The sequence below is a fragment of the Peromyscus eremicus genome, chromosome 8a, assembly GCF_949786415.1.
Source record: "Peromyscus eremicus chromosome 8a, PerEre_H2_v1, whole genome shotgun sequence".
Classification (NCBI taxonomy): Eukaryota; Metazoa; Chordata; class Mammalia; order Rodentia; family Cricetidae; genus Peromyscus; species Peromyscus eremicus.
In genome coordinates, this window is record NC_081423.1 from 44,642,448 (window position 1) to 44,660,043 (window position 17,596).

The 17,596-nt window shown below is 52.0% G+C and overlaps 2 protein-coding genes across 2 annotated transcripts in view; one reads left to right on the forward strand and one right to left on the reverse strand.

Annotated features, from left to right (window-relative positions):
* The first annotated feature begins 854 nt into the window (after positions 1 to 854).
* Positions 855 to 9,188, forward strand: B9d1 (B9 domain containing 1). The gene is made up of 7 exons (XM_059270847.1): positions 855 to 977; positions 2,088 to 2,156; positions 4,206 to 4,317; positions 5,656 to 5,752; positions 6,107 to 6,169; positions 8,616 to 8,683; positions 8,909 to 9,188. Exons 1-7 carry the CDS (start codon positions 915 to 917, stop codon positions 9,049 to 9,051), a joined length of 615 nt encoding a protein of 204 aa, XP_059126830.1. The 5' UTR covers positions 855 to 914; the 3' UTR covers positions 9,052 to 9,188.
* A 5,733-nt stretch (positions 9,189 to 14,921) lies between these two features.
* Epn2 (epsin 2) overlaps positions 14,922 to 17,596 on the reverse strand; it is a 66,055-nt gene continuing 63,380 nt past the window's right edge. The window contains exon 11 of the mRNA XM_059270848.1: positions 14,922 to 17,393. Coding sequence (XP_059126831.1) covers positions 17,104 to 17,393 — 290 coding nt within the window. The 3' untranslated portion in view covers positions 14,922 to 17,103. The remainder of the gene's footprint in view (positions 17,394 to 17,596) is intronic.

The window sequence follows — 17,596 nt, forward strand, 5'->3', positions numbered from 1 at the left end:
TAATGTAGTCTCTAATGTTTCTTTGTGAAATTCTGCATGTGAAGCCTAAATTACTGCAATGAATATGGCCAAATTACGCCCCCCCCCCCGGTCTGAATTTCAGTTTCTTCCTCCAGAAACGGAGATACATTCAATTATTCATTCAAGACGTAGTTCCCAAGTGTTCGCCATGGCCTTGCCAATAAGGACAGGCACTTGGGGATCTAGAGGCAGAGGCTAGCATTAAGCCACCTTGGATTGGACAGTGATGAGAGGTTGGAGCCAAGGGATGACAGCTGCGTCTACTGGGTAGGGTGCTGGTTGGTGGCTTGGGACCCAGCTCTAACATCCCTGAGCAGCCAGTGATTCTCCAAAAATGGGTGACTGGCACGTGGATCGCTGCCTCTCCGTGGGCCCTAGTTTCACATGAGAGAGCGGGAGCTTGGACTGGAGGATTCTAGGGGTTTCAAGGACAAGAGCCTCAAAGACCTGAAGGGCATACCCCTCCCCTGGGGCAGGGCGCAAGGCGATGCCTGCTGGACCACTCAGTGCCTCCGACCACCGCCGCCGCGTGCGGCCACAGCGACACCTCCTGGCCAGAGGTAACTCTAGCACGTGACTTTCCGCGGGCCTGAGTCCGGCAGCGGCTTCTCATCACCCAGTTCTCTTCAAACATGGCCAGGCTAGTGCAGTTACAGTTACCGCGGGTCTGAGGATCCAACCTTGGAGGTTAATTTCACACGACTGGAACAGAGGACCGTCTTTATGGCCGCCAAGAATACTGCGCCTGCGCACTCCAGTTCTTGAACGAAATCGGCACCGCTGAGAAATTTGTCCCAGATGGCTTGCCATCTGTTTCCAAGGCAACCCGGGAGTCTCCTGGCAACGGCAGGGCGCGCGGCCTGCGCGGGTCTCCCGGTCCAGCGGTGCGTGCGATGGCTGCAGCGAGTCCCAGCGTCTTCCTGCTCATGGTCAACGGGCAGGTAGAGAGCGCCCAGGTGAGCTGCCGTGGACCCTGCCCAGGGCCGGCCCGTTCCCCTCCCCAGATTCTTCCCTCAGCTCCCAGAGAGCCAAGCCATTGCTCTGAGCCTCTCAATTAGTTGGAAAGGAGAATCAGCGTTTGAAAACCTTGGCGCCAGGTCGCTGGGCCCGGACAAGCAGGCATGAAAACAGACCTTTGAGCTGGTACCAAAGTCACACTATGGCCTCCAGCTTGGATCCTGTCTACTTGGTGGAGTGATGGGCTGGGACTAATCGGAGTGAAGGAAGGCTCAGCTGATCTACTTAACAGCTAGGACAACTTACCAGAAGGCAGTGGCCAAGTGGGATTCGAACCCAGATCTATCTGACAAATAGTCAGAACTTTGCTACCATCATTTTTTCTGGGCTGCTTGTTGAAAATACTCGTATTCTTACTTATACTGAGGTTTGGCTAGATGGTTTACGTTCTGCCAGGCCCGAGGTTCCGTAGGTGTTCCTGCCTTCCTGATTCATCAGGTACTACGTCCTCCCGTTTTTCTTTATCCAATAGAAGGATGCCCGGCTGGGCTGAGTACTCTAGCCACCTCCCTCCGGTTTCTGCTCTGGGTCCTCCCTTCTCCCAGGCTCTCAGTTCTAACCATAGAACTGTAGCTTCCTGGGTTTCGCGTCAGCATGTTTCCTGTAGATCTAATTTGTGCCCAGCACTGGGGACACACAGAGGCATAAAACCTGTTCCTTCCTCAGTCACACAGGGTTGTCAGACGTAAACATTGAGTACCTGGATGTGGAAATGCAGAGGGCGAAAGGAGGCAAGCAGTGATCCTTAACCAGCTAAGGAGTTAAGAACAGGCTCCCCGACGGTGAATTCTGAAGGATGAGCAAGGGGTTTGCCAGACGATGGACTGGGAAAGACAGACAGAAAGCAGACCCTGAGCAAAACAGCCTATAAGCATTGGCAGTCTGGGACTAACCCCGACTTCCTCATTTCTGTCCCCTGCCCCTGCTGAAATCCATGCCTTCCATCCCAGGTGCCTCATGTTCCTAATTCCTACCCACTGCACCTGCCTAGCTAATGTGTGGGCTCAGTTTGCATTCCCTAAACCGAATCCTGCGTGCTTTTCTCCCAGTTTCCAGAATATGACGACCTCTACTGCAAGTACTGCTTCGTGTACGGCCAGGACTGGGCCCCCACAGCGGTGAGTTTGACCCGTGAGCCTCCCCTGCTTAGAGCTTTGGTGATTCCTGAGGTACCTGTCATAACCTTCTATTCCAGACCCAAGAGGTGGACCCTAAGGTCAGAGAGGACCCAAACATGAGTTTGCTCCTGGTAAAGCTACAGAGTACAGCCACCACTGGGTTCACTGATGCATCCCTGGAGTGTGTGCTGGTGGCAACCAAGAGGGACAAGTGGCAGCATAAGCTGGCAGTCCTGGAAAACTGCCCGCCAGTGACTGTAAACACCATCAGCCAGTAACCCCTACCCCCGCCCCCCAAAATCTGGCCTTTCCTCAGACAGTGGAGAACACCCAGAAGCCAGGACAAAATGAAGGATCTCCTCTCCAGGTTTGGAGGGCAGTCTTTCACCACAGGAAGGGGCTGTGGTACAGACCACCACCACACCATGCTTTTTTGTAGCACCTCACACACTTAAACCTCACAACAGTTTAAAAAGTGAAAGCTAGCCAAACATGGTGACATATGCCTGTAATCCAGCACAGAAGGCTGAGGCAGGAGCATCTCTGGGAGTTCAAGGTTAACCTGGGCTACATATATAAAACCCAAACAAATGGAAAAAAATAAGTAACATAGAAGCCCAACTTCTTTGAGCCTGAGTTTATTTGTACCACAGACATGTTAGTACTTTTTTCTTTTTTTTCTTATGATATTTACATTTTGTAAAAGATGCCTGTATTTATTAGGGATTTATTTTATTTTAAATTATGTGGATGTGTATCTGTGCATGGCTGTGAATGCAAGTGACTGAAGGCCAGAGGTCAGATCCCCTGGAGCTGGAGTTACAGGTGGTTGTGAGCTGCCCTTGGGGCCAGAGAGATGACTAAGCAGTTGACTGCATACTCTTGCAGATGACCCCAATGATACCCAGCACACAAACGGTGCCTCACAACCATTTGTAACTCCAGTCCCAGGGGATCTGATGCCCTCTTCTGGCCTCCATAGACACCAGGCACACATATAGTACACAGACATGCATGCAGGCAAAACACAATAAAATGAAAAGGGAGGAGGGTGGCGCTGAGACAGGGTTTCTTTATGTAGCTCTGGTTGTCCTGGAACTTGCTCTGTAGACCAGGCTGGCCTCAAACTCACAGAGATCCACCTGTCTCTGCCTCTACTTCCCAAGTGCTGGGATTAAAGGCGTGTGCCACAACAGCCCAGCTATAAAATGAATTTTTAAAATGATTTTATTTTATGTGTACAAGTACAATGCACACACATGCTAGATATGTTGGGGACAGAGGACACCTTTTCTGGAGCTGGTTCTCACCACCACCCCCATCTTGTTATGAGGCAGAGACTGTCTTTTTCTTGCTGCCATGTTTCGTACTCCAAGTTCGATAGTCCAAGAGCATCTGGCATTCTGCTGTCTCTGCCTCCCCGCTCACACCACCACACCAGGGTTGTTTATCTGTTTGATTTTATAGGGTTCTAGGGGTGGAACTGGGGTCGTCAGGCTTGTGCAGCAAGTGCCTTTACCCACTGCGTCAGCACTTCCATGTCTTGATAATTATTATGAGTCCTCTGGGAGTGACCAGTGCCTGACAGAAGTCCCCACCTCCGTAGAGCAGAGACCAACACAGTGAGTCGGACATGCTCTAGTCTGTCATCAAAGATGGGTGGACTGAGGAGGGCAGGGCATCAGGAGTAAACACAGATAACGGGAGGGCGGAGTCTAGACCAAGGCACTTTGGGGTAAATACCTAAAAGAAGGTTGGGGCCAGGTGGTAGTGGTGCACGCCTTTAATCCCAGCACTTGGGAGGCAGAGGCAGGCGGATCTCTGTGAGTTCGAGGCCAGCCTGGGCTACAGATTGAGTTCCAGGACAGGCTCCAAAGCTACACAGAGAAACCCTGTCTCAAAAAACCAAAAAAAAAAAAAAAAAAGTTAGTAAAAGAAGGGTGGGGACAAGCCACACGGAAAGAACTCAAATGGCCTTCCTAACCTGCCCACGTAAGTGGAAGGGGCATGAGTACCTGGAGCTCAGACCAGCTGTCTCTGTCTATACAGGGTCTGGAGGAGGGCATCTCACAAATAGCATCCAAGAGCCAAGATGTACGACAAGCTCTGGTGTGGAACTTCCCCATCGATGTCACCTTTAAAAGTACCAACCCCTATGGCTGTGAGTCTGCATCCATGATGGGAGGGGGGATCCACTGCTGCACCTCCCCCACTCTCCTTCTTCAGGGGGACACTGCCAGTGTCTTGGTGTTTGCCCCAGCCTTTGATGTGCTCAACATCTGCCTGTTCTGTTGACCGCCATCTGCACACAGAGCCTGGTGTGCAGGGCTGCAGCCACCTGGCTGGAGGGTCTGACCCCGAGTTGCTCAACTTCCCACTGCGTAATGTTGCAGTTAGCTGCAGCACCTGCTCATCCTGTGCCGGTTGCCCGGGACCTTCTTCTGAGCTTTGTTCATGCTCTGTACAAAACCTTCCCCTCATCCCACAGCCACCCTTCTAATTCTGAGCCCTGGTAAAGCTAACAAAGCCGCGGAGGCTGGCCAGGCCGGGCTGACCCTGGTCTGCCAAGGTTGGCAAGTGTGGAGGGTAGTGGGCACTGCTGGGGAAGCACCCGTGGAGAGGAGTGTAATGTAGGCTGTAGAACTGAACAGAGACCTGCCTGTCTGTGTGAGTGCTTCCTGAGCACACACACACCCAGCAGTGTGCTCAGAGGTGAGGACACGTGTGTCAAGAGCCTCTATGTGAGTGATCTGTAGTGATCAGGTAGTGTTGAGAATGAACAAACCACCATATAGGAACTATCTGAATGACTCACAGGTTGCTTTTGGTGGCACAGTAGTAGTGGGAAGGGTAGATTTCATTAACCTTTACTGAGCACCTCTTGTGTTTGGTACTATTCCAATGCTTTTAGACACGAGAAAGCTGAGGGCAAAAATGTTGAGAAACTTGACTGAGGCCATTCAGCAGTAACCACAGAGCCAGCTTCCAGGCCTCACCTGTCATCTGGAGTTGCAGCAGACAGTAGTAGATCTGTCAGTTACACCCAGAGGTCAGACACTAAGGAGGTGGAAGCCTGGCGGGCCTGACTGGATGTGATCAGGAAATATATGCAAACATCAGTATGTTAAGGAAAAATACCTGGAAGGCCATGATTTTCCTAACTGCTCTCAGAACCCTCAGGACAGGCCCCTCCCACAGGGTGTCATAGATTAGAGAGACCATATCCACCAGAGAAGAAGAAAGCAGGGGCCCAGGTTGGCACAGAGCCTCCAAAGGACTTCCTGTGTCTACTAAATGTCTTGGCTCTGTCTCCCCAGCTAGAGCAGAGGTATGGAGAGCACTCCCAGGGCACCAGCAGGGGACAGAAACCCTGGTGTGGACAGGATTCTCAGGGCTCTGGCCATCATCCTGAGTCCCTGCTCCAGACCTCAGCTGGGCACACCATGTACTACTGCACACCTTCCCTTCTTTCCCCACATGCCAACCTTGTCCTTCAAAGGGCCACAGATCGTGCTCAGTGTGTATGGACCAGACGTGTTTGGGAACGATGTGGTTCGAGGCTACGGAGCGGTGCATGTACCCTTCTCTCCCGGACGGTAGGTGCCCACTCTGACCCAGTCTCTGGCCTGCAGTCTGCCCCTTACTGGGTAGGCAAACCCTGGGGACAGCACTTTTAGACAGCAGGCCTTCTGGCCACTGCTCCTTCCTTGGACTTGGGCAAATATATTCAGGGCCCAGGGTGACCTGGGTATAGTCTGCACCTTGGAAGAGACACACCTACGTAGGAGACTCATGCTACTGGAGAGGAATGGAAGTGGGTGTAGATAGAAAAGGTCCTATGTGCAGCCACACACCTTCATCTGTACAGGTTTGCACCCTGGCCTGTAAAGGTTTCCACAGCGCCAGTACTGTTCCTCAGTACATCTCTGTGTGAAAAACGTTTGTTTCAGGCACAAGAGGACCATCCCCATGTTTGTGCCGGAGTCCACATCTACGCTGCAGAAGTTCACAAGGTGGGTCTTCTGTCTGCAGCCTCCTGATCTAATGGGTAACTAACGGGCCAGCACCTCCCACCCTCCCGAGACCTGGGAACCACACAGGTCTTCACGTGGCTGCACCTAGAGACAGCTGGAAACAGGTATGCAGACAGGAACACTGCTGAGTCCTCGGGCTTCCTTGGACCACTTTCTGGCAGCTTAAGGCTGCTAGGCTTTCTGCTGTGCCCTTTGAGCCTGTCACATGGAAACGCTATTTGTCGGGCTGCAGCAGCAAGAGGCAAACTCCTTATGACAACCACATTGACCCAATATTATGAGCATCTACTAAATGCCTTCCACATGGTACCTCAGGGAGGCCACTTTAGGTAGGAACAAGAGCAGAGTCAAGCAGCAGCCGTGAAGAATCTTGGGAGCATGTTCTACACACCAGGCACTAAGAGCTCTTGCTCTCTTGAGGAAAACTTAAGAGTTAGGAGCAGCCAGAAAGATGCTGCTGCCAGCAAGTGTGAAGAGAGTTGGGGGGCAGGGGTGTAGGGAGGAGGCAGTGAGAATGTCCCAGAGAACAGGACAGAAATCTCGGAGATGGCCCAAAGGGGAGGTCTCTGCCACATCCAGATAGGAGTTGGAGGGATCTGCTAGCCCAGCTCTGCTGCATGCCACCTCTGCTCCCCAGCTCGTTGACAGGGATGAAAGGGAAGTAAAGGGCCCCTAGGTTCCCAGGCAGCAGCCAGTGAGCATCCCCTTGCAAGCTAGTACCAGGCAGAGAGGATGTGGAGAAGGGAGCCTGGACCCCAGTTTTGAGAGGGCTGAAGAAAGGTTCTGGGCTGTAGGACAGACTTAGCGCTGACTGCACCTTGCCTATGCCTACCTGGATGACCCAGGATAATTCCCACTTTGCAGCATCCTGGTACCTCCTCCATAGACTCTCTTCACAGATAGCCACCTTCTCGGTGTGTCAGTCCTTACCCAGTATCCCTAGAGCTGTTACTCGACCTGTTGCGGCCTCTCCACCCTAGTCTTTGCAGAGCCCTAGGGTGGTGTCGCTGCTGGGAGCTGCCTGGCACACCCTCTTGCATCTAGGAGCCAGGGTGCCAGTGGCCTCTTTCTTGCTTCCCATTTGCCTGGCCTTGGCTTTCTGAGCCCACAGGTTCTGCCCTGCCTCAGCCCTTGCCTGGAGCACGCTCCCTGAACTTGTCTGTCTCTTCTCATGAGAAAACCATCTGTAGATTAGAAGACAGCTGGGGTCATGCTGAGGGTGCCTTTACTGCCAGGCCTCACTCTCTGAGACTCCTCAGTGCTGAGGTGAATACAGCCAGAGCTTTGCTCTGTGATGGGGAGACAGGAAGAGGCACAGGTGCGTGCACACTCACACACACACACACACACACACACGTCCAGTTTCTTCTGGAATGCACAACTGCGGGGACCCTGGTTTCCCTATCCCCCACCTTAGGTTGTCTGAACAGCAGTCCTCACAGTTGTTCCCTCAGGACCTCCTGCCCAGCAGTCCAATGGGGCAGCTGAGGAGGTCTAGCCTGGGAGCCCAAGGATCCAGCCATGCCCTCAGCATAGTTATGGGTGGTGGATGTGTAGTCATGGTTACCTTTCGAGCCTGCCACAAACTGCCCAGGGAAAAGACAAAGCCCCACCGCTGCAGGCAAATAGGAATGCTGATGGGGTTGTTCCATAAAGTCTGAGTTGGTCCTGGGTTCTGTGCTTAGGCTAATCCTGTCTGCCCCAAGCCTATGGTTTCCAGCAAGATGCTGGCTGGGCCTGTACATCCTGTCCATGTGCCTTAGAGCCCTGGGTGGAGCCCAAGATCTGAAGTTAGGGTGCAGTGCGATTGTGGCCTATGAGTCACAGGACATTTGTAGGAAGTGCTTCTGAGTTTGCCAGCCAGAGCCTGGGGGCTGAACGGTACCTTTAGCTAGGTGAGACTTTCAAAGTCAGATGACCTGTTACCCAGAGCCTTGCAGGGCCAGAGTCTCCCTAGAAAGGGTAATGTTATGTGGCAGCTGGCAGGGTACCTTCTTCATATAGTCCCATGAGGTAGGTGCTATTACCTTTTACAGTAGACAAACAGGTTCAGTGACAGGGTGTGGCTTGTTTTGGATCCCATACAAGGAGGCAAAGTTTGGGGAGCTGAATCTGGCACTTGAAATTGGGTTCTCCCTCCTGAGGCAGCTTAAGGATCACACTGCCTTCTTGCTTCTCTTCTCCTGACCCATCTGTTCCTTGGGGTGGGGGTGAGGGGTGGTTTCCATGGGTTCAGGTTGTACTTGGTGATGCAAACCCACAAAAGCCTTGGCTGGACACGGCTTGGAGCACCTGGCAGCTGCTGGGACTGTTGGCCACAGACCCAGACAGGGGACATCTCCGGCACCTTACCTGGCCTATCAGACAGGCCGGAGGAGGGATAGCAGGAGGAGTGCTCCTCACTGGTGTTTTCCTATGTCCTCAGCTGGTTCATGGGACGGCGGCCTGAGTATACAGACCCCAAGGTGGTGGCCCAGGGTGAAGGCCGGGAAGGTAAAGCTGATATTCCCAACCCCAGTTGAAGGGAAGAGGTGGGCCCCCAAGCCCCAGGAGCCCAGCAAACAGATGGGTGGAGGCTAGGGAGCTGCCAGACACCTGGGACTTGGTGATATACAAGCCACCCAAAGAATGTTCTAGAACACCACCTACACAGGCTTCAGCAGGTGGTTTGCTGTGTCTGTCCCGACAAACCACCTAATGCTCACCTCATGTCTCCAGTGACCCGTGTCCGCTCTCAGGGCTTTGTCACCCTCCTCTTCAATGTGGTGACCAAGGACATGAAGAAGCTGGGCTATGACACTGGGCCTGTGGACACACAAGGAGTCCTGGGTCCCAGCCTGTCACAGAGTAACCTACAATGAAAGCATCAGCCTTTCTGCCCACCACTATGGCCCAGGTGCCTCACAGCCCACACACAATCAAGGACTCAAGCAGCCTGGCTGGGAAGTGGAGAGCTGAAGACAGTTTTCTATAATAAAGCATCACATTTTTTCAGAAATTCTGGGGCCTGGATTTCTTGCTTTGTTAGTACCTCCCCAACGGGAACAGGCCTGGGGCTCAGCCTCCCAGGACATGCCCTAGAAGGGTGCCAGGCTGGAGTGGAGTGGGGAGTTAGGCTCCCCAGGATTGCTAACCAACTTGTTCAGAGCTGAGACCTTTTCAAGGTCCTCAGTACTCATCTCTAAAACTTGTCTTCTTCCACATCAGGATGTTAAAGTCACTTGCTTCATGGCTGACACTATGACTGCCCACCATATTGTCAGCATAATCTGCAAGGAGTGTCCTGGGATGCACCTGCCTTCCAGCTTCCATTCCTACCCCATTCCCACCCTACACCTCTAGTGTGCTGCTAGGAGCCTGAGGATAGGCAAGAAACATGGCAGGCAGGAGGAGGCTTTGCCAACAGTGCAACTTTCTGGCAAGCCCCCCAGCCCAGCACCAGCACCCTGGTATCTGTGGGAGAGCAGTTGGGCCTCCAGTTTCCCCATGCATGCATGTTGGTGGCACATGACCTAGCGTGGACTGAGGCAGCTGCATCTAGCCTCCTCTGCCCAGCAGACAAGCTGACCAAGGCCTTCAAGTCTTCAAACCACCAGCCACACTGCTGCACAAGCCTGAGCTACTGGGATCTCTCTGAGAGATCCCTGGGCCAAGCTGCCTTTTACACCCCACCCCCCACCCCGGCTTTTGGAACTTTTGATTGGTCAGCAAAATTCCCTGAATGGCAAGCTCCTCTTGCCTTCTGAAGCTGCCCTGTCTCTGCAGCTCCAGCCTTTCCTCCTAGAGGGCCCACATCAGTTTTCCAGTTTGTTTCTTTGCCGATCGACACTTCCAGACTGCTTCCCGAGGCCTAAGCCATCCAACCACACCACAGTTGCCAGCATCAGCAGAGAGCTTGCTCTTGACACTCAGTCTTCAGCTGTTCCTGTGGATAACCTCTTCAGGCCTCCACACCTGCAGTGAGGTTGACATCTGCACCCCATGCACAGCTGCAGCAACTGCATCACCCAAGCATCTCTTAGACCAGTACTTCCCTTATGTGGTCTTCTGTTTGCCATCCAAGACCTCCTGCAGCCCTAGTGTCCTTTCTGCCATTAGCACTCATGGCTGTCATTTGTGAACACTCCAAATGTTTACAAACACACTCTGTGTGTTCCTTTCTTCATACTAGCTCAACAGAATCTCACCTGCCATAGTGATCTTTTCATTCACCATCATATCCTGGGGGCCTCACTCGGCCCATAGTTCCTCTGTGTTCCTGAGACTACTCCCTCATGCCCACCCTATCTTTAGACCATCAGCACACCCGTACCTCCCATCTCAAGTGCCTCCCCTTACCCTGGAGATGCTTCCTTCCAGAGGCCATACCACTGCACTGTCTTTCCCCAATGTCACATTCACAAGGAACAGTCCCTTCCTTCCTCGAGCTCACCAAGCTCTTGGTTCAGGAGCCTCTTATGTCCCTCTGCATCTCACCCTACTTCACTGCAGGTCCTTTGCCCAACACCCATGCCACCTGGCCTTTTCCACCTCAGAAGCTGTCTCTTTCCAGTCCATCTCTGGCCTCAGACACCATGGGTTCATCTGCCAAAAGCTTTGACACAGTGGGCTGCCTCTTGTGTGAAAATGTCCCTTTCGCCAACACTATGAAGCTATTTAAACACAGGACAATTGAAGTGACTTTATGATGAGTAACAGACCCACCATCTACAAATCCACCATCTACAAACTGTGGACATTTTTCCTGCAGGCAGGATTCTGTCTGCAGGTTCCACAAACCAAGGTTCCAGGGTCACAAACATTTACAGACATGTGCAGACTCTTCTTGTCCCCATCCCTTGAGCCTAACAATCATGTATCATTTTCATTGTGTTTGGTATTACTAGTCCTCTAGAGATGACGTAAGGTACAGGAGTACATGGGGTAAACACTATGCAAATACTTCGCCATTTATACAGGGCATTTGCTTGTCCTCACATTTTGGTGCCCTGTTGGGGTTCTAACCACCCAGGACACTTAAGGACAGAGACTGTATTTGCATTTTCACATTGGTGAAATCTTTCTTCTCCTCTAGTCCACCCAGTGCTTAGCATATTACCTGCTGTGGACTGCAGTATGCGTATCATTCACCAGAGTTCTGTACTACTCATCTTTCAAGTGAACATTTACATCCAACAAGATGCATACACATCTGTGCTGTATGAACAGTTTCAATGAATGCATACCCCAACCCCAATCAAGGCACAGAAAGGTACCATCACCTAAGAGCCTCTGGCATGCCTGCCAGTCAAGATGAGAAAGCATTCAGTGGAGAACTTTGGAGGCCAATGACTGGAGCATGTCTGAAATGTGAGAGGGTGCCAGCCATAAGACCTTTGTGTTTTTTTTTTTTCCTCCCCGAGGCAGTTTCACTGTGTAGCCCTGGCTGTCCTGCAACTTGCTCTGTAGACCAGGCTGGCCTTGAACTCAAGAGATCTGCCTGCCGTTTCCTCCCAAAAGCTAGAATTAAAGGTGTGCACCATCACCACCCAGCGATATGTGACTATTAAGAGACATGAAACCCAGGTTTATCCTCCACTCACTGTCATGGTTGTTGACCAGATTGTTCACTTTGTCATGGTCAATCCATTAGACTCCTCCATCTCCTGGGCCTCTCGTGTCCCACTGGTAAGCTTACAAAATGCTAAGCGGCTGTTCACCAGATAGGAAGCCTGCCCCGTTACACCTCCTTGCTCTTGTCCATGAAGCCCCTGAAGGCCCACACTGAAGGCAGGAGCATGATGAGGGAACAATCTGGTGTCAAGATTCCAGCCAGGAGGGTGCTGCAAGGACAGCCCTGTTGGGCATTTTGTGGGGGAATTTTATTGTGTTCTACCCTGAACAGAAGGCAGGCAGGGAACTTATTCCTGCAGACTCTTTACCCAGAAACTCTTACAAGGAATGAGTTCATGCCGTGATTAAAACCCAGAAACTACTGTATGGCACAGACCACCAGCAGGGCGGCAGGCAGGAAGAGTGCAAGCACACAGCGGGCAGCAGAGAGCCGCTGGCAGAGCTCAGGCAGGTTCTGGGGGAGGGGGGGATGTGCCAGAAAAGTGAAGTCTGGGAAAGAACAGGCCAGTTTACAAAAGCAGAAATGAACAGGAACAAAGAAAGCTAAAAAGTTAGCATCATAAGATTAGGAAGGGACTGGGAAGACAGCAGAGAGCACTGGGTGCTCTTCTAGAAAACCAGGATTCGTCCTGGTGGCTCACAGATGTCAGTAACTGCAGTCTGAGGAGATCTGACGCCATCTTCTGGCCCCCAAGGGTAGCAGACATGTACGTAGTGTAGACATACATTCAAACAAATGCCCATACACAATAAAAATAATTTAAAAAAAAAGGATTAGTAAGAGGACTCTAAACTCAAATTCTAAGACTGAAAATTAAACCATAAAAGCCTAGTCGTGTGGTGAAGAACAAATGAAAAGCTGGATACAACGGTGCACGCCTTCAATCCCAGCACTTGGGAGGCAGAGGCGGGCAGATCTGAGTTCAAGGCCAGCCTGGTCTACAGAGTAAGTTCCAGGACAGTCAGGGCTGTTACACAGAGAGACCCTGTCTTGGAGGTGGGGGGTGAGTGAGAAGCAGTATGTGTCCATGGCAAAAGCAAAGAGCTAAAAGCCCTCTAAGGTTCTGAGGGAAGCAGCCTGTCAGGATTTTCTACCGCTGTAATAAACACCATGGCCAAAAGCAAGTTGGGAGAAAGGGTTTATTGGCTTAGAATTCCACATCACAGTCCACCACTGAAAGATGTCTTGGCAGGATCCTGGAGGCAGAGGTCATGGAAGGGTGCTGCTTACTGGCTTGTTCAGTCTGCTTTGTTATAGCACCCAGGACCAATAGCCCAGTGATGGCGTCACCCACAAAGGTGGTCCCCATTGATCACCAAATAAGAAAATGTCCCTACAGGCCTGCCTAAAGCCCAATCCTATGGAGGCATTTTCTCAACTGAGGCTCCCTCATCTCCCAGTGACTCTAGCTTGTGTCAAGTTGATTCAAAACCAGCCAGCACACCACCACAGGATCCAGAACAAGTCCCAGCTGGCAATATCCATGTGCAGGCAGAAAGCTGGCTCCCAGCTGCTCACAGGACGGGCCACCTGCAGAGCTCGAGGCCATCCCAGGCCTGTTCCTGTGCTGGAAGGCCTCACAGGGCCTCAGTGCTGGAGTCGGTACCTCCCACACATCAACACATCATCAACAGCGGTGTCCCCACCCTCCTGCACTGCTGGGAGCCTGCTGCATTGGAGAAGGCTCCGCCCTCATCAACCCTACATTCTTGGCTGAACCCATGCAAGCTCTTGGTCTGAGAGGTAAGACAGGCCTTGGTGCCCAGAGGTAACAATAACCGGTAACCTGCTAACGGAGCCTGTTTCCTACTATGCGGGACACAGAGGATCTGTGCCCATCTGACAGCCTGAAGCTTCTCATGACACAGCATTTCTGGGGCAGAGATGTGAAAGGAAGTGTGCTGGCTGGTTTTATGTCAGTTTAACACAAGAGACTCTTGTGAGGAGGGGGCCTCAACTGGGGGAGGGGGGAGACACCTCCATAAGGTTAGGCTGTGGGCAGGCCTGTTTTCTTAGTAATAGATGTGGGAGGGCCCAGCTTATCACGGGTAGTGCTATCCTTGGGCTGACAGTCCTGGGTTCTATAAGAAAGCAGGCCGAGCAAGCCAGTAATCAGTACTCCTCTATGAGCTCTGCATTAGCTCCTGCCTCCAGGTTCCTGCTAGGACTTCCTTTAATGATGAGCAGTGTAAACTGGGCAATCCCAGCACCTGGGAGGTGAGGCAGGCGGGTCTGATTGCTTTTGAGGCCAGCCTGGTCTACCGAGTGAGTTCCGGGATGGCCAGGGCTACACAGAGAAACTCTGGGGGGTGGGGGTGAGATTGGTGAACAGTGGTGTGTGTAAGCCTCAAACCCAGGACAAAAGGCTGAGCTGCCTATTTAACATATCAAAGCAGACCAGGCCCCCTGGTTCTCCCAGCATCCCCCAGTTCCTACCTGTTAAAGGGTGTGGATAGCAGCATACCCACCCTCCACCCTGAACTCTCCAGCCCAGGGGCTGGGCTGCCCTTCCCCAGAGGCTCTTCCCTACATAATCCAGACATTTTGTTCACCTTCCTCCTCTTGTACCTTTGGGCTCCTAGCTGCTGTACCCGGTTCCCTTCTCTCCCATCTCCCCCCCCACACACACACATGGCCTAGCTCAGGCTGGTCATGTCCACCAGATGTTCCTGCCTCTGACTATGCTCTCCCACATATCTACAATAAACTTTCTCTTCCACCATACCTAGGAGTAGTCATGCCCTTCCTTTCCTTTTTATTTCTCTTTCTCGTTTAATGTGGAAGCATAAACCAAATAAACCCTTTCAACCCCCAAGTTGCTTTTTGGTCACGGTATTTCATCACAGCAAAGTAACCTAAGACAGGAGGGAGTGGGAAACCACGAAAGCATACGAGAACTGTCCTCAGAATTGAAAGCCACCTGGGCAATGGACTTGGGCCACCATCTGCCCAGCACAGCCTTCAGACAGGCCATGGCAATGTCCACCAGAGACTCAGACACTAGGTAAGGGTGGCGGCCTGACTGCAGACCAAGCTGCTTCCCTAGCCAGCCCTGCCATCTTGTCATATTGGATGGGTAAAGCCAGGAATAGGGAAAGGACACAGCCAGAAACCACATCATGATACAAATGATAAATTATATTTATACAGTAAATAAGTATCAACAGTCAACACAAATCCAAACCCAACCACCAGCCCTGGGACTGAGAAACAGCTGGGTGACTTCCCTAGGGTGTCCGTCAGGAGGGCATGGTGGCACGTGCGCAGCACACACGGCAGTGGCCAGTGCCTTCATGATCAGTGCAGTGGGCAACAGGGACGTGCGCTGGGTGGCTGTGGGAGGAGGGAGGAGGGCTACTGGGGCGGGGCCTCAGTCGGAAGGGCCCTCATCTTCTGCAGCAGAATCACTGGCCCCCAGCAGGCAGAACTGGACCTGGCCTGTACAATCGGAAGGAAGCGCCATCTGAAACGCTGCCCACCTCCTGTCCCGTGATGTCTCCACCTCTCCAGGAGGAGCCCAGTCACCAGCCTTCCTGAAGAGCAGAGCCCACGCCTCCCCCTAGGCCGCTAGTCCTGGGAGAAGTAGGTAGTTAGGAAGGGCCCTTGGTGTGTGGGGCCTAGGAGCAGCAGGTGGGCTCTCAGACTCATGAGGGGCGTTGAGTGCAGTCCTCCTTCAAGCAGGAACCACTGAGTCAACCATGTGTGTGCTGAGGACCAAAACTTTCTCTGGATGCAGAGAGGGGCTGGCAGGTGCTTGGATGCCCTTGGAGTTGAAGGTAAGAAGTTCATACTGCAAGACAAGGCAGAAAAGCCAGCCACACAAGAAGGGGCAGTCCTTTCTCTGAAGAAAAGTCAAGTCAGTGGTCTCTAATTCAGGATTTAATACTTTCCTTAAGAGTGAGTAGAGTGAGGATTTGGAAGGTTGGGAGGGAATATAGCATCAGTGAGCGTCTGTTAAAAATCGACGCCATGTGAGGATTCTTCATCTCCAAAGTAAGATAGGATCACTTCCTGGTCAACAGCCCGAGCGGGAGCTGGCAGCGGACACATCAGGGTCAGTCCCTGTCCTGACTCAGCTTGGAGACTAGCCTTGGTGACCCATGAGCCCAGAAGTGCACAGCCACCCCCACTTTCACACAGTCTCATTAACCTGAGCGTGATGATGGCGCAGCCAGCCACACCTGTGGTGTGCAGTAAACAGAAGTTCTGGGCAATCCCTGTGTGCCAGGGACAAAGAGAGGGAGGGAGGGAGGAGTGGATAAAAACTGCGAGTCACACTCATGCGTTGTCTGTTTTCCCTTTAACATTAAGATGTCAATATACTAGTAAAAAAGCCTCTCGGGATCTAAGCAAAAAGGCTCCAGAGTCAGTTGATTTGGTAATTCATCAGGAGAGCTGAGGAAGGGAAAAGGCAACTGGAGGCTGCAGGGGTTTGTTACTGTTGCAAGTTTTTGTTTTAATAAAATGGTTTTTGTGTAATCAAATTCTGGAATTTTTTTCCTATAAAGAATTTGCTTAGTTTTCCATAAGGCATATTTTTGTCATCCAAATATCTCTTCTTTTAAAGTTTTCTTACAGTTAAGACCATAAATAAGAGAAATTAGACCACTAAAATAATACGTGCCAAGACCTTAATTCAGCCAGACTTGGTCAATTCTATCAAAAGTAGACAGTTAAATAAGAACCACATTATAAAAATATTAGCCAAAAAAAGACTATTAGATAATTTTGCAAACTCAAATATGAAACTGTACTCAACAAAATGTGCAAACGTGCACAAGCACAGAGCCACGGGGCAGGCTGTGCTCTGGTCAGCGCAAAGCCCACACTAGTGCTGTTTACCTTGGACTCCCACGAGTCAAAGGAAAATAAAATATGCACAACCACTTCTCAACGGTCAGTGTGGTGTGGGGCCAGAGCTTCACTTTGTCCACACCCTGAGGATCACTGGGGGTGGGGCACACAATATGATTGTCCCAAGTCCTGGGCGAGACAGCATCCCAGAATCTTAGACAACACTGATAACACCTCCTTGTTCAAGACCTCAGTGGAGCACAGTCAGAGCTGAGCACTTAGGAAGAGAAACGGGGCCCGGCTAGGACAGTGAGGCCACCCCACCTGTACTCCAGCCTGAAGGTCTGGACTATAGCAACCACCCTTTCACCAGGAAGCTGGACCTGAAGCTCTAACACCCCTACCACCATGTTCTCAGCCACTACACAAATCAGAGCGAGCCCCCACTTGACGTCCTTGGGCTCGGCACTCTGGGTGTTCACTCAGGCAAGTCCCAGCCTGGGTACTAGAGAAGGAAGGGGTTGGTTGTGCCCGTTGCCTGAGCTGCTGACGGGGGAATGCCCACACTGCCTACCATTTTCATTGCTGTAGGGCCTAGTGGGGTCAATGAAGAGCCACTGGCCCCCAAGGCTGAGTGTGGGGCTACTGAGGTCACGGGGGCCACAGGCTCTACCCCTGGACCAGATCCAAAAGATGCACTGCTCCCAAGGACAGGGCTCCCCCGAAGCTGGTTCAGTGTCAGCGGCTGGGGCTGGTTGACCTGGAAGGGGTTGACAGGGGCTGGGGTGGCAGCACCTGATAAAAGAGCAAGGAGAACACAGCTGAGTCACTGGAAGGCACGACCCCCTCAGGACAGGTGTACATACATACACACACACACACACACACACACACACACACACACACACACACACCCTTCCACATCTGGCACTCCAACACTGATCGGTAGGACAGAATCCACAGGAGACACTGGCAAACATCTACAGATTGCTGAGGCC